This window comes from Podarcis erhardii, assembly GCF_964252035.2.
Source record: "Podarcis erhardii genome assembly, chromosome: 4".
NCBI classification, from domain to species: Eukaryota; Metazoa; Chordata; class Lepidosauria; order Squamata; family Lacertidae; genus Podarcis; species Podarcis erhardii.
In genome coordinates, this window is record NC_138508.1 from 86,474,761 (window position 1) to 86,490,015 (window position 15,255).

Here is a 15,255-nt window from a genome sequence, read left to right on the forward strand (position 1 = left end):
CTCACAGGGATAGTTTAAAATGTGCAAAGGGGCAATTTTAATCATTTTCAAAGACTTGTAAGCAGCAGTGGGTTTAAATTTCAAATTGTGGCAGGGAACCTGTGGCTGTTCAGATGTTATTGGGCAGCAGTTCCCATCAGCATCATCCAGCATCGCCAGTGAGCAGGGACGATGGGAGTTCTAGTCCAACAAATATCTGGAGAGTTTCAGAGAGTTGCCTGTCATTGTTCCAAACCAAGTATGCTTCTGAAAATCTGCTTGCTCCATCTTCCTTCGCCAGGCCTCTGAGGAAGATGACAGTCGGCATGTTGTTGGCGGCTTTGGCATTTGTCGTTGCTGCTGTGGTGCAGGTGCAGATAGACGTAAGTAAAAAAATAATAATCTAGCAAGGCCTAACCATTTACCTTTTTGTCTTCATTTTTACCACTAAGGCAAAGAACAGTGGTTTGATTATGAAGTATTAAAAATTGTTTATACGAATCAGACAAACAGAAATACCAAATCCTGCAAATGAAGCATACTATGAAAATTTGAAAATATTTTACATGCCCCCCCCCCAACATCCTTCTTAGTGAATTCTTATATGAGGGAATGCTGAAAAGATAGGATGAATTATATCTATGGGGAAAACGAGAGACCACTTTGGAGAACATGGAGGGTCAAAATAGGGTCAAAATTCATCTGAGAAGGGAAGGCCAGACCTCAGTGGCAGAGGACATACTTTGCATTCAGATGGTCTCCAGTTACAGCACCAGTAAGGTAAAAGGTAAAGGGACCCCTGACCATTAGGTCCAGTCGTGGCCGATTCTGGGGTTGCGGCGCTCATCTCTCTTTATTGGAAGAGGGAGCCGGCGTACAGCTTCCGGGTCATGTGGCCAGCATGACTAAGCCGCTTCTGACGAACCAGAGCAGCGCGCGGAAACGCCATTTACCTTCCCACTGGAGCGGTACCTATTTATCTACTTGCACTTTGATGTGCTTATGAACTGCTAGGTGGGCAGGAGCAGGGACCGAGCAACGGCAGCTCACCCCGTCACGGGGATTCAAACCACTGACCTTCTGATTGGCAAGTCCTAGGTGCCACCCGCGTCCGTTACAGAACCAGTATATCTAGTTAAATGGATATAATGTACTAGGCATACTGACAGATGACCTGTCTTAAGGCAGTTTCAGGTTTTCATACGAAGATATAAAATACTACAGAGAAAAGGGGTGGAAAGATCTGTCAATTTTGGTTCTTTCGGGTTCTCTTTCTTTTCCAGTCAGGAGAACAAAAAAAGGGGGCTCTGTGGGAAACGGTAAATGGTTGAGGGCTCCTCTTTCAGCTTGTGGATATTTAGTAAGAGAGAGAGGCAGAGCCTAGTTTGCTAGAGGCAAAGCAGTAAGCTGGAAAGAGACAGGAGCAATGCTTGATTCCTGTTTGAATCCAAGGCTGCGGCTGTCAGGAAAACAGGCCCTCTTGGGGTGTTGATGCTGTGAAGCCATGCATTGTAGACTCAGGTTGTATATATGTGTAAATAAAGCATATATCACGAGGACACCATGATCTCTGCTTCATTTCCAAAGGAAACACAAGCCCTGGACTAAGATCCCTAGAGTTTTGCACTGCTTGGAGATAAAGGTGGCATTCAACCTCCCTTCTAATTTTATATGTGATTAAATATTGGCCATATGTGCAGAGACACGTTTGCAGGGCAGAATTTGAGAAACGTAGGGTGGGTTAGTCATTCCTTTCTCCCACCCATTATACTTCCATGCAAGTTTCCTTCTCAGTTAGGCAGCTTACCCTGAAATGGACTAATTTGCCTTTGGAGCATAGCTGTCAAGGTTTCCCTTTTTAAAAGGGAAATTCCATTATTCCGAATAGGATTCCTCGCAAGAAAAGGGAAAAGTTGACAGCTATGCTTTGGAGCCCAGCTGAGAGAGAGAGGAGGGGAAACACCTATTTTAAAGGCCTGGGTATTTGCCGGAGAAAATCAGTAGCAGTGGGAAGGTTTAAGCAAATGACTTTGCTTCCATATTAGTATTTTATGAAAAACAAAAGATTTGGAAATCTTAGGTGTTTCTTTTAATGTATGGTTTTGCCCTGGGAAAGAAAGAGGTGCTTTTAAAAAAAGGTGACCCCTTTCTTTTTACACATTTTTCTTCCTTTACAGAAAACTATTCCAGTTTTTCCTGCTGCAGGCCAGTCCCAAATCAAAATAATAAATATGGGGAACACCAGTGCAACAGTTAACTTTACTGGTACCAATCAGACTGCTGAAGTGGGTCCTGCAAATTCAGTAAGTTTTGAGAATTAATTGTACATTTAATTTTAACTTTTATATTATTTGAATCTGTGGCATGTGTGTTTTTGGAAATAACTATTCCATTTATTCATGTTTTGGTGTTTACACTGGTGGATGGTTTGTGATTTAAATAGTCCAAAAGTGGAAATGGTACACTGAAATTCCATTTAGATCCCAATTTAATGTCCAATAGGGTTCTCGGAACAGTTTCAGCCAGTGCTTTCTTTAAGAAAAAAAAAGGTGCTTACCATGAAGTTGTTTCCATAAGTGCCACAACATCTAGAAAAAGGTGTTGGTACTGTGTACCTTTGAGTACCCCCAGAAAAAAGCACCGGCTTCAGTAGCTGGGCAATTATTTTCCATATTTTCTGTTGCAACAGAACTATTTCCCTTCATTCTTATTTTTTCTAATCTACGGGTGGTTTTACCAATCTAAGTTTTACTTAGAATAAGCCCATTAAAATGAATGAAGAGGACTAAAGTCCTTTAATTCCAATGGGTCAGCTTTGGGTAAAGCTTATTCTGTAGCGTTGTTGCTTATTGCTTATCCTTCTTAAAATGCGATAGTTTGTACAGGATATCCTAAATGGAGTGTAATTTCTTATATCCTGGAACTGGTGCTTCTGTTATATCCCCAAATATTGTTTTTGGTTTCTTGTTTTATTAACAGCATCCACCGTAGCTCCAGGTCTATCTCAGTTGTATTCAGCGGCGGAGCAAGTCGATTAGGCACCTGGGGCGGCGTGTGTGCCCTGAGCCCAGGGCAGGACGCTCCGCGGGGCCTACAAGGCGTTTGCCTGCCTCCTCCCACTCAGCCGCCCTACGGCAGAGGGGGAGGTGGCCGGTGGACTGTTTGGAGCAGTGCGGAGCCTTCAGGCGCCCAAGCTACTGCGTCATTCCCAGGAGAGATTCATGGCTTGGGTGCACTGCAGGCCCTGCAGTGAGTGCCGCCAGGCATTTTGTCACCCCCTCAGTGGTGACACCTGGGGTGGACCACCCCCTTCCTCCACCACTGGTTGGATTACCATGAAGGTTGTTATACTCCAGTTTTACATGTTATGAGAAGAAGGAAAAGGTTACATCAGTGTTGATTTACTAACTCTTTTGAGAGGGAGGGAGAGAAACAACAAACAAACAAACACCCTATGTAGCTGTATTTGTTGTGATCTGTAATATAAGAGGCAAGCTGAGCTTTGTCAAAGTTCTTTGGTGAAAGGAATGTTAACTCATTGTATTTTGTCTTTTTTTATAGACAGACTACTTCACTTTTGACACAACAGAATTAAAAAATATTGATATAAACTTTGGGAAGGAATTTTTTAATCAAACATTTGCTTACGTGGGAAAAGAACGTCACACCCTTCAAATATCAAATAGAGCTGGGGTCCAAGCTGAGCTGGTAAGTCAGTTTAAAAGCTAGTTAAGAAGCCAGCCTTCTAGTTTCTGTTGCATATCAGGAAGTCCAATGCCAGGTGGATACTTCTGGCAGCTTTCTGGGAAAAAACTGTCTTCGTTGGAAGCCTGAGAGAAACTGAAACACAAAAAAGGGCTGATACAGCTGTACAGCTGGAAATAAAACATTTTAAGTGTCTTGTAAGTGCATTATACAAATGTGACACTAGATGGTGATGGTGAGCTATGGCAAATTCAATATATTTTCCAAAACATTTTTTTTAAAAAAAACAAACATTTCCACGACGTTTTTTATTTGTGTCTAGATTCCACCGACATTAATCTTGGTTAAGGATAACCAGAGTTCTGTATTCACCAGTGTTGATAGCTGACTTCAAATCCCTGGTAGGAAGGGAGTCTGTTGTCCTCAACGGTGATTAACACTGATGCTAATTAACACTTGGCTTGTAATTCTATACAGAGGTGCAGCCAGGGTTTGCAAGGCCCTCCCCCAGGACCACCCTGAGAGTTGCAGTTGTTGGGGGGCAGGGACAAACAGGCCCAACATCTGCACTTGGTCAGGAGGCAGCCAGCTAGGCATGTACCTGGTTACAGGTGCTCACGCTATTGTTTTGAATTTAGAATATATTACCCTTTTCTAAAACATAGTGGTGCTTATTCCCAGGTAAATGTGTTCAGCATAATCACGATGCTACGATGATTGAAATGTTTTTGAAATGTAAAACCACACATGATCAAAGTATTATTATTATTATTATTATTTAAATGGGCTTGGCAAGCTTTCTCCTGCTCTAACATATCAGGAACGAAGAAGCATTTCTAAAACATGGAATAGCAGCGGTGGGGCCAGGGAGAAGGGAAATGTTAATGATGTGGTTCACAACTAAAATATCACACATGGCTGCCCGAAGGAGACCTTGTGAGACCATTAAATCCAAGGTCTAAAACTGCCTATGATGTTATGGTCCATGGAGGGATATCCCAGGATCCATAGGTCTCCATCTTCACCCATATTTCAAAAGGGGACACAATCCACCCTTCTTTTCAGTTGCATAAGCATTTAATATGGGAGTATTGGTTCAAGTTGAACAAGAACTGTTTATGAATGCTGAATTATCGTTTGTACAAAGCATTGGTTAAAAATGAATGGCATTATAAAATAGCCATTAGACTCCTCTAACCCAAAATCTCTGTTCTCTCAGCTTGTGGATGGCCTCACAGAAAAACCAGAGCAAGGAAACAATGAGATCAGGTAATATATTCATTTTTATGTTTTTTAGTTTTATTTTAGAAATTGACTTCTGTTCAAAGGGAAACGAGTCCTGTGTCATTTTCCCCACCTTAATCACTAGTAATTTTCAAAACATAGGGCTTTCTGCTGCAAGTTCCTCCACTCTGCCCCACACGGCCAGTCCCCCTATTGCTGCCTACTTGTGGGTACAGAACAACTCGGTGTAATGACGTGTTGACTATCCCTAGGCCTAGTGTAGTGGGGCTGAACTTTTTGGCAGTATGCATGCATGGACTATTATGTTTCATTCCTGTCTGAATGATGCTTCAACAACAATGGGATTTCATAAGATATAACAACTTCCTTTAACAAAAATTGGAGCAACTGAGAAACTGAGCTTTTCGGCTACATAAACATTTTTAAATCTTTCTTAACAAAGTTGTTCAGCAACATCTGGAGGGCCAAAGGTTCAGCATTCTTGAGTTATCCATTACAGTGGTACCTTGGGTTACATACGCTTCAGGTTACATACGCTTCAGGTTACAGACTCCGCTAACCCAGAAATAGTGCTTCAGGTTAAGAACTTTGCTTCAGGATGAGAACAGAAATTGTGCTCCGGTCGCGCAGCAGCAGCAGCAGCAGGAGGCCTCATTAGCTAAAGTGGTGCTTCAGGTTAAGAACAGTTTCAGGTTAAGAACGGACCTCCAGAATGAATTAACTACTTAACCCGAGGTACCACTGTATATAAATGAAATAAGAAATATGTCCTTTCATTTAAATTACACAGACCTTCAATCTTGGCTGTCACAAATTCATATTACCTTGCATGGAGTCTCTGGACTACATAGTTTGTATTAATAGTTTGATACAAACGTCTGGGAATGCTTGCTAGGGCTCATAGAAGTTGGCCAAGGATGATGTGAGTTGTAGTTTAGCATCAACTGATGGGCCAAAAGTTCCCCACGTCAACAATAACTGATAAATTGTGCTGTTTAAAAACACTTCATTTAAATCATGTCTTAAAGGTTCATAAACAATATGGATTCAACTATTAATATCACTATGGATGGAGTTACCTTTGGATTTGTGGATTATTTTTCTGCCACAAACTACACGGCTTTCCAAAGAGGAGAGTAAGTATTACTGTTTGTTTGCCAGATTTTTTAAACCTGTCCTTCACCGGAAGGTCATGGGGTGGGTTACTACCATATAATATATGCCATAATTTTCCATGTATAGGATGCCCCTGTGTATAAGACAACCCCTATTTTTTTTGAACCCCTAATTAAGAAATCAGTATTTTTGAACTTTTGGGGGGATCTCAAAGTTGTTGAGCTACTTTGAGGTGATTGCCCTCAAAGTTATTGATCGCCCCACTGAAAACCGTGTTTATGATGACCCCCCATTTTTACTCAAAAAATTAAGAAAAAACCATTGTCTTATACACAGAAAAATACGGTACAAGTAAAAACTTTTGTTATAAAACAAATAATTGTATTATTGCAATTATTTGTCTCAGTGCCAACATTCGTTTGATGAAGTGAGTTCTAGTCCATGGAAGCTTATGCTACGACAAATCTGAGTATCTTTAAGGAACTTGGAATACTCACAGGATGTGTGCTTCAATAGACTAGGGTATATTAGGCAGAAAATCTGTGACTGGATCTCTGAATCTGTTTATTTTTCACTGCAATAGAGCTATGAGGCCCGGAATTTGATTGATACACTGGTGATGGTGGAGATATTTTTAGTCCCTCTTGCGCGGTACTGTTTGCCTGTTCTAAATAGCCCCTTCAAACTGCTGTTAGTCTTGTGAGGGAGAAAATGTGCATACTTTTTGTATTAATACGACGGCAGCCACCACAAAAAATACTGCTGCTGTCAGGGGCTGCTATTTTCCCCACCATGCCCTGGAACATTTGCAAAGTCCAAGGTAATTATGAGTAAATAAAATGTTGGCTGCCAGAAGACAGGTGGTGGTGGTGGGAGTCAGCTCGAAAAGAGAGAAGAAGATCCAAATGTGAGAAAACAGGTGCATGCTTGACCAATAAGCGTGGGTGAGTTTTGGAAGATTGCATTGGGGTTAGCAGAAGAGAAAGCTGTGTAAAGCAAATGCTCTTTTTCTAGACCAGCTGGATGGGACCCTCTGTCTTGTAGGTGGATTTTGGCTCACAAGGCCTGTCCATTTCACCTGCCAAGGCCATATTCCCTAAACCACATCCACCTGATCCATACCTGAAGTCATATGTAATGTCAAGTACGGGACAGTTACAGATGTGACTAGATCGACTGCTTGCAGAAAGCAGGATTAAACTTGGTCAGTGACTCCCCTTTACCCTTGCAGGCCAGCTTTGACAGGGCCTGCCAATCATCGTCATGGTGTCGGATTATTGGCAGGTTGGTACTCCTACCCACCTGTCAAAGATACAGATTTAGCCTGCCAAGCCGAAAAGGTTCTAGAGCCTCCTAGTTCCTGGTGAGAAATCATTAAGGAAACAGGCATTCATTGGGGTAGCTTTTACTTTTTAAATGCTATGGCAGGCATAGGCAAACTCGGCCCTCCAGCTGTTTTGGGACTACAACTCCCATCATCCCTAGCTAACAGGAACAGTGGTCAGGGATGATGGGAGTCATAGTCCCAAAACTGCTGGAGGGCCGAGTTTGTCTATGCCTGTGCTATGGAATAATATAATTCATTCTGATCACTAGTAACGATGGTGCACTGGGAGAGTGGTCAGAAAAACTTCCTTAGACAATATCCTGCCACAGCAAGCTTTAGAACTGGGAGTAAGCAGTTAACCTGAAATGCACGTGGTTAATGATCGTAAGCTGAACAAATAATGCTCAGGCTGTTGCTCTTAATACTAGCAATTCTTCTTCTTCTTCTTCTTCTTCTTCTTCTTCTTCTTCTTCTACTACTACTACTATAGCTTCATATAAGTGAATTAAATTGGGTAGGTTGTGATCAGACTTCATTTCCCCCCTCCCATCTTTCTTCCCAGAAAAGAAATCACTGTTACCATTCTCAGCGATCTTCGTAACTGCAGTGGCAAGTCTTTGACATTTGGGTATGGCAGCGCTTACACTATTGTAGTAGATGGGGTAAGTTGTTTTGCTTCTCTTTAAGGAATATTGAAACACCACTGGCAGTTGAATGAAAGTCTCTGGGTACCTGTTAACAATGGTGCATGAATTATAATGGTGTTTTTATCTGACCATGAATATCAAGATTAGGGAGTCTGTGACTCTGCAGCTGCCATTATCCTTGACCATTCTCAGTGCTGGCTAAGACTGATGGTAGTTGGAGTCCAACAGTATCCAGAGAGCCATAGGCTCACCAGTACCGATATATAACAAATATCACACCATAACCATACCAAAGTTACCAAAGTAAAATATATATGACTACAAGTATACTGCTGTTGTAAACACATGTAAAAGATTAGCACTGAAGTGTTGGTATAGCTAATGATGGAAGTCACAGTAAATGTAAATAGGATCTGTTTAAATTTAAAATACACAAGCCACTTTATAATTCAAAGGCTTTTGGTTTCAAATTAAAATATACCCGGATGATCTGCTATCTATTGAAGATTTAGTTGCTGTCTATCTGACTACAGACTATCTGACTTTTAGAAGACCTCTGAACGCAGCCCTGTATAGGGAAGTTTTTAATGTTTGATATCTTACTGTGTTTTGATTTGTTGGAAGCTGCCCAGAGTGGCTGGGGCAACTCGGTCAATTGGGATTATTATTATTATTATTGTTATTTGTATATTCATAATATACAACTCCCATACTTAATCCATAGTCATGTGCTTTTCTCTGCACATTGATCTCTTTATATGAACATGCTTTCCCATTCACTTTAGTGGAGACTATATCTCCCTTCAAGCATTCCCTTGTTTCTTCAATTGAAATGAATGGGGAGTCTTTGGTGACATGGAAGCTCTGTCAGTGTGCACAGTGGAGATTTTGTAGCCATCAGAATCTCTGGACGAGTGCACCTGAGATCATTGTGTTTCTCATTGTTGATTTGCTTATAATAATATTTTTTAATGTGAACAACTTAAAAAAGAATGTTTCCTTTTATAAAGGGGTAGTCTTTTGCAGTTATTCATATTTTACGTCTTCAGTGTGAGTTTACGCTGTGATTAAAGTTATTTTTAATTTGTGCTGCCTATTTAAAATGCAGGGCTTTTGTGTGGATTAATATAATTTGGTTTTCCTTTCAGTGCAACAGCAGTGAAGTACTCCTCAGCTATGTTGAAGACATTCAACCCAACACAATCAGTATGGCCTGGCAAATTCCTCAGTATTTCATTATCACCTGCGCCGAAGTGGTCTTCTCAGTCACTGGACTATCGTTTTCATATGACCAGGTAGATGACTTTGCTTGAGAGATGTCTCAGTTGCAATGGTAGCTTTGAGATGTTATAACATAGAAACTCATGCAGACTGTTCCCAAGGAAAGACCGGCAGTAGGGTTTGCAAGTGAGCTTGTAGAATCTGTGTGTGTCAGATGGATCCTAAGCCATCTGACACACATAGCATAGTTCTGTGAACTCAGATTTGTATTTTTCAATGGTGTTCTCATTATGAATATTTTTCTAGTCTGCACAGTATTTCCCATGTAGAAACTGATACAGTTCAGCCTTTCTCAACCTGTGGGTCCCCAGATGTTGTTGAACTACAACTCCCATCACTCCTAGCTAGCAAGGCCAGAGCTCAGGGATGATGGGAGTTGTAGTCCAACATCATCTGGGGACCCGCAGGTTGAGAACCACTGATAGAGAATGTGATTCAGTAAAGCCAAGCTATGCGGTTTTTTTGTGACTAGGTGTGATCAAAAAAGAACAAAGAATTCTACTCTGTTCCAGAATTAATTTCTTAGCTTGCAAACGATTATGAGCTACATCCAACCACCAGGAGGGCAAAACTAGATGGTGTATAGCAATCACAACAGGATTGTTAAAAACAATTAATAGAAAGCTCAACAGAGTGGGTGGGTGGATGTTTCTTGACATTTTTTCCTCCATGGGAACTGGGATCCCATTGCAACCCCAGTAATTACCCCCCCCCCGCCATGTGTGGATGGCACTCGTCCTAATAAGAGCAAAAAACAAGTGTAGAGGTGATTTTAGTTGGAACCACAGTGGGGAAGGAAAGTGTTGCATCCTCTGCCTCCTGAGTTTTTTTTAATTGCTAAATATGCAATTGGCCCTTGAAAAGTCAATTTTGAATCATAAATATTCGATACTGTACCTCAAAACAATGTGCAATTAAATGTGCAATTAAATAACTTGTTTCGGTAGGCTCCTGCAAACATGAAGTCTGTTTTGCAAGCTGGATGGCTGTTGACAGTGGCTGTGGGGAATATCATTGTTCTTATTATAGCTGGAGCTTCAAAAATTGAAGAACAGGTAAAGTAAACTTTTTCTTAACATCAGGGCTATAAGTTTTTATATCTAGATATACTGGTGAACACTATTGTATGGGCAGAACAGTCACTAAAACACAGCTCTGTTACTATGGCAGAGTTGTAGTTTCAGTAGAATACTGAGCATGCAAATATGTCAATACGATTCACAGCGAGAAATACAGATGGCTTTGAATCCTTGATCTCTAATGTTAGTTTTACGTGTTGGAATCTTTGGTATAAGTTCCATGAAGTCAGCAGGGGTCCAGTACATTAACAACACAATCCTATGCATTCAGAAACAGGTCTTGCTGTGTTCAATAAGGCTTGTGTGTTCATATGGGCTGTATATCTTGTATCCTGTATGGGTGGGGAGCAGGGATAAGTCACTGGAGAACCTTCACACTCAACATCTGGAACTTTAATTTTTGTACAAAAGCATTTGGTTAGGTCAGAGAACTTCACAAAATCTGGTGATTCTGGATGGTAGCAACTGTGACATGACTTGCAAATCTAAAGATGGAAGACTTCATTTAATGACTCAGAAGTTTTAAGTTTTTGCAGAGCACAATTTTGTAGCCCATGTACTAGCAGTAGTAATAATAGCATAGCCAAAGAAAGGTTCTGTTAAACCTATAGAAATGGAAATCTCAGTGAGGTTCTCTAGATACCAGAATTTCCGTGTTAAGTGCCAGACACAATCCTACAAAAATTACCCCTGCTCCTTATCCACTGCCTTTGTGGAGTGCAAGGAAATTTGTTCCCCATCAGGCTGCAACCCTGCTTATCTGAGAGTAAGCCACATTCAATTCAACAGGACTTATTTCTGAGTAGACACAGTTAGGATTGCAATCTCAATTTTCCTGAACCATGTGCTACTTCCTAAAAGAGGCAAGCTAGGCAGTTTGGATTCCCAAGGGCACTTCATGTGACTGTGCTAATGTTTGAAGCAAGCCTTAAAATAATGTAATGACTTCTGCTAAAAATGCTCTGTTCTTTGAATTAATGCATAAATGCTTATTCGTTAGCAATAGCACGTTGTATATATAAATATATATAAATCTAAAACTTTTTTTTTTACTTTTATTTTACAGTGGGTAGAATACGTTCTGTTTGCAGCTTTACTTGTTGCAGTTACCCTTGTTTTTGCCATCATGGCCTATTTTTACACTTATGTGGATCCAGTAGAGGTTGAAGCTCAAATGGTAGAGGATGAAAAGAAGAGGGAAAAGGAACCACCATCTTATGAAAATGGAAATGCACCCGTTTTACAGACTCAGATGTGAGCATATACTAAAGGCTGAATGAGAATATAAACTGTCGTTGGGACAACTCCATCTCTAGTCCAAGACACCTAAGTGCTGCCTTATCACTGGGCAGGGATAGTTTGTGAACACCATCAAAACACACCCTCCCTCCTGAGGGCGAAGATTAAGAAATCTGTTCTCCTGTGAAGAAAATGAGGACCCCCCCTCAGTTCTTTCTCAGCAGATTTTGCACTTAAAAAGGGATCTGAACCTAATTACACCTGGCCACAATGAAAAGACATTCAAAGTATTATTTTTTTTATACAGAACTGCTTTAATTTTATGTTGTAGCAGAAGGCAAGTGCTCCTGTCTCACAAAACATACAGGCTTTAGAGGCTCTTTGATATGCTGTCCTAAAGATAATGATTGCTATTATACATATGTGGGGGATTTTAACTCCTGAGAACACGTATCTGAGCCAGTTGAATGTTCATGACCCTGGTATTGCACTACACAACTCTTCCTTTGTTTTCTGCCAGAGGACCGCCAAATCTAGCTTCAGGTGCCTACTGTGGTAGAGATGAACAAAGAGGAATTGCATTATAAAGAAGCAAAGGCAAACAAAATAAAACTGTGACTCCAAAAATGAATGGTTTGGTTTATTTTCTCAAAGGAAGAAGAGAGCTGAACTTTCTGTTTCATTACTGTTGAGGATCAGGATAGCGCAGGAATTGGCAGCCTTTTGTAAATTCATGGCCCCACTAAATCACTGCAACCAGGAACATACCATATTCATTACAATAAAATGCTACTTTAAGAGGGTGGAGGAGACTCTATAGAGGCACCAGGGAAAGCTTACAGCCTTCATTGGCCCTGGCTTGAGTGATTCTGCCTGTCTAAAACATGTCCGTGAACTCTGACAATGCTCCTTGTCTGGGTGGAAGATAGAGAGGAATGCATATGCAACCTGGCCTGCTGCACAAAGGTAAATTACATTTGTTGCTTTGCCCACTTTTGCCTTTGTCCTTGCCCTCCACTCTCATGTGGCCTTTGGAAGATTGTCCAGAAGGGAATGTCACCTTTTGCACTGCAAAGGTTTATTTACTCCTGGTGCTATTTTTCTAGGGAAAAAAGAGGTGCTGGAACTTGCCATAAATGCCTCCCTCGTTCTCTTAGAATGGCAATGGTGCCAACTGAGTTCTGGCAAGTCCCAGCTTAAAAAAAGGCCTGTCTGTATGACTTACATACCACCCCCCATCTTCGGACTATCTTATAAACCAAAAAAAAATGTATCAAAACTAGCAACAATCTAAAGAGATTTCTTAAGGTATAACAGAGAGGGATTGGCGATTGATGGGCTATGTTGAGGCCTCCTTTTTGTGGTAGCAGACCAGGGCTCTCTTCAGCCACATTACTGCAAATTCCAGGACACATGGAGGTTAGGCTGGAGTAATTATACACTGCTGCTACCAGGACCGTAGGAGTTTCTTAAAAGTCAGAAGCATTGGTAGAAGGATTTTGGGAGATCCATGTATATGTGGGTGGAAGGAAGGATCAGATCAAGTAAAATAAATAATTAAATCATCCACTGGCCATCAACATATAAACCTAAAAGCCTATAAAACCCCTTAGCCCTCCACTTAGTTGCATAATAAATATGATATACAGTACGTTTAGATACAAAGAGTGGAAGGGCGAGGGATCACCAGCAACATGGCAGGGAACTACACACCCGCAGTCCCCTTCCAGCACATTAGCTTGGCTTATATGAATCTATGAGCCATGGGTTCTGAATTTATGCTTTAAGGGGTATGCTGTATTATTAGGGACGCGGGTGGCACTGTGGGTTAAACCACAGAGCCTAGGGTTTGCTGATCAGAAGGTTGGCGGTTTGAATCCCTGCGACGGGGTGAGCTCCCGTTGCTCGGTCCCTGCTCCTGCCAACCTAGAAGTTCGAAAGGATGTCAAAGTGCAAGTAGATAAATAGGTACCACTCCGGTGGGAAGGTAAACGGCGTTTCCGTGCGCTGCTCTGGTTCGCCAGAAGCGGCTTAGTCATGCTGGCCACATGACCCGGAAGCTGTTCGCCGGTTCCCTCGGCCGATAAAGCGAGATGAGTGCCGCAACCCCAGATTCGTCCACGACTGGACCTAATGGTCAGGGGTCCCTTTACCTTTATGCTGTATTATTATTATTATTATTATTATTATTATTATTATTATTATTATTTGTATACTGCCCTATATCCACAGGTCTCAGGGTGGTTACAACATAAAATCAAAATATGAAAACACAAAATACATAATAAAAACCAAAAAACATGATATAGTTGTGATCCCTTTAATAGGTTGGGTTTCTAATTGTACCCACCTATTGGTATCATCTAATGTGTGGGAAACAAAATGTCTAATTTGGTTTGCTTAGCAATACTTAGTTAAATCAGGAAGCCACCATTCCAACCCCCCAACCCCCATTTTAAAGGTAAGCACAGCAGCTTTCCACCTTTTCTAGGTCATTTGCAAGCAAAAATAAAATAATTCAGCTGCCTCTGCCAGCTCCACAGCGGTTTAAAAGAAACTGAAATTGGTAAGCGCTGAATAAGAAAAGTTAGCTTAGGAGGAACAATCGTTTCAACCTAAGCTAACCTTGCAGGAACCTTCAAAATCATTTCCCTCCACCTTTTTTTGTCACAAGAGATTGTTTGTCAAATGGGTTTAAATTGGAAATACATGGATGTATCCCGGAAGAGGGAATTTCAGCAGGTGGGGCTTTTACATAACTATGAAAGTTGCAAGAGCCCTGCCCTCTTTGCCAACTGGCCACTCTATGTGAGCCATAAACACTACACATTCTTGAGCCGAATTATCTCGACAGCCTCCCTTGTGAAACCAGTGAGGTTGAGTGTGTTGCTGAAACCTCATCCAGCCCTTTTGGTGTCATTAAGCATCTGCAACCTCTTTGATTGTGTAAGCGTTGAGGTTGTGGGTGTGACGCTTTTACTGCATTAAAACAGAAACTTCTGATAATGGTTAATTGATCATCCCAAGAAAGGAATGTAGGCAATTATAACCGCATGAAGAGTTGTTAGGAAACTGAATGGCCGTCTTTGTCAATTAGCCCCACACAGAAGAACAGAATGGATAACCTGCTATCTGAGATCACATATCTTCCAACATTTCTCTGACGAAAACAGGGATGTCCTATTCCATAATAATAATTGTATTATTTATACCCTGCCCACCTGACTGGGTTGCCCCAGCCACTCTGGGCAGCTTCCAACATATATATAACAACATATTAAACATTAAACACTTCCCTATACAGGGCTGCAGTCTTCTAAAGGTTACTTATCTTCTTGGCTTTGGGGGTCACTTAACTCCATATCTTCCAACATTTCTTCAATGAAAATAGGGACGTCCTAAGGAAAAGCAAGGGACGCGGGTGGTGCTGTGGGTTAAACCACAGAGCCTAGGACTTGCCGATCAGAAGGTTGGCGGTTCAAATCCCCGGGACGGGTGAGCTCCCGTTGCTCGGTCCCTGCTCCTGCCAACCTAGCAGTTCGAAAGCACCTCAAAGTGCAAGTAGATAAATAGGTTCCGCTCCGGCGGGAAGGTAAATGGCGTTTCCGTGCGCTGCTCTGGTTCTTCAGAAGCAGCT

At 41.4% G+C, this 15,255-nt stretch overlaps 1 protein-coding gene across 1 annotated transcript in view; it reads left to right on the plus strand.

Annotated features, from left to right (window-relative positions):
* Positions 1–12,249, plus strand: part of SLC15A1 (solute carrier family 15 member 1) — a 36,269-nt gene extending 24,020 nt beyond the window's left edge. The window contains exons 15-23 of the mRNA XM_081858121.1: positions 281–362; positions 2,157–2,282; positions 3,541–3,687; positions 4,904–4,953; positions 5,958–6,065; positions 7,935–8,034; positions 9,168–9,314; positions 10,248–10,355; positions 11,446–12,249. Of these exons, the coding sequence (XP_081714247.1) occupies positions 281–362; positions 2,157–2,282; positions 3,541–3,687; positions 4,904–4,953; positions 5,958–6,065; positions 7,935–8,034; positions 9,168–9,314; positions 10,248–10,355; positions 11,446–11,637 (1,060 nt within the window). The 3' untranslated portion in view covers positions 11,638–12,249. The remainder of the gene's footprint in view (positions 1–280; positions 363–2,156; positions 2,283–3,540; positions 3,688–4,903; positions 4,954–5,957; positions 6,066–7,934; positions 8,035–9,167; positions 9,315–10,247; positions 10,356–11,445) is intronic.
* Positions 12,250–15,255: the final 3,006 nt, after the last annotated feature.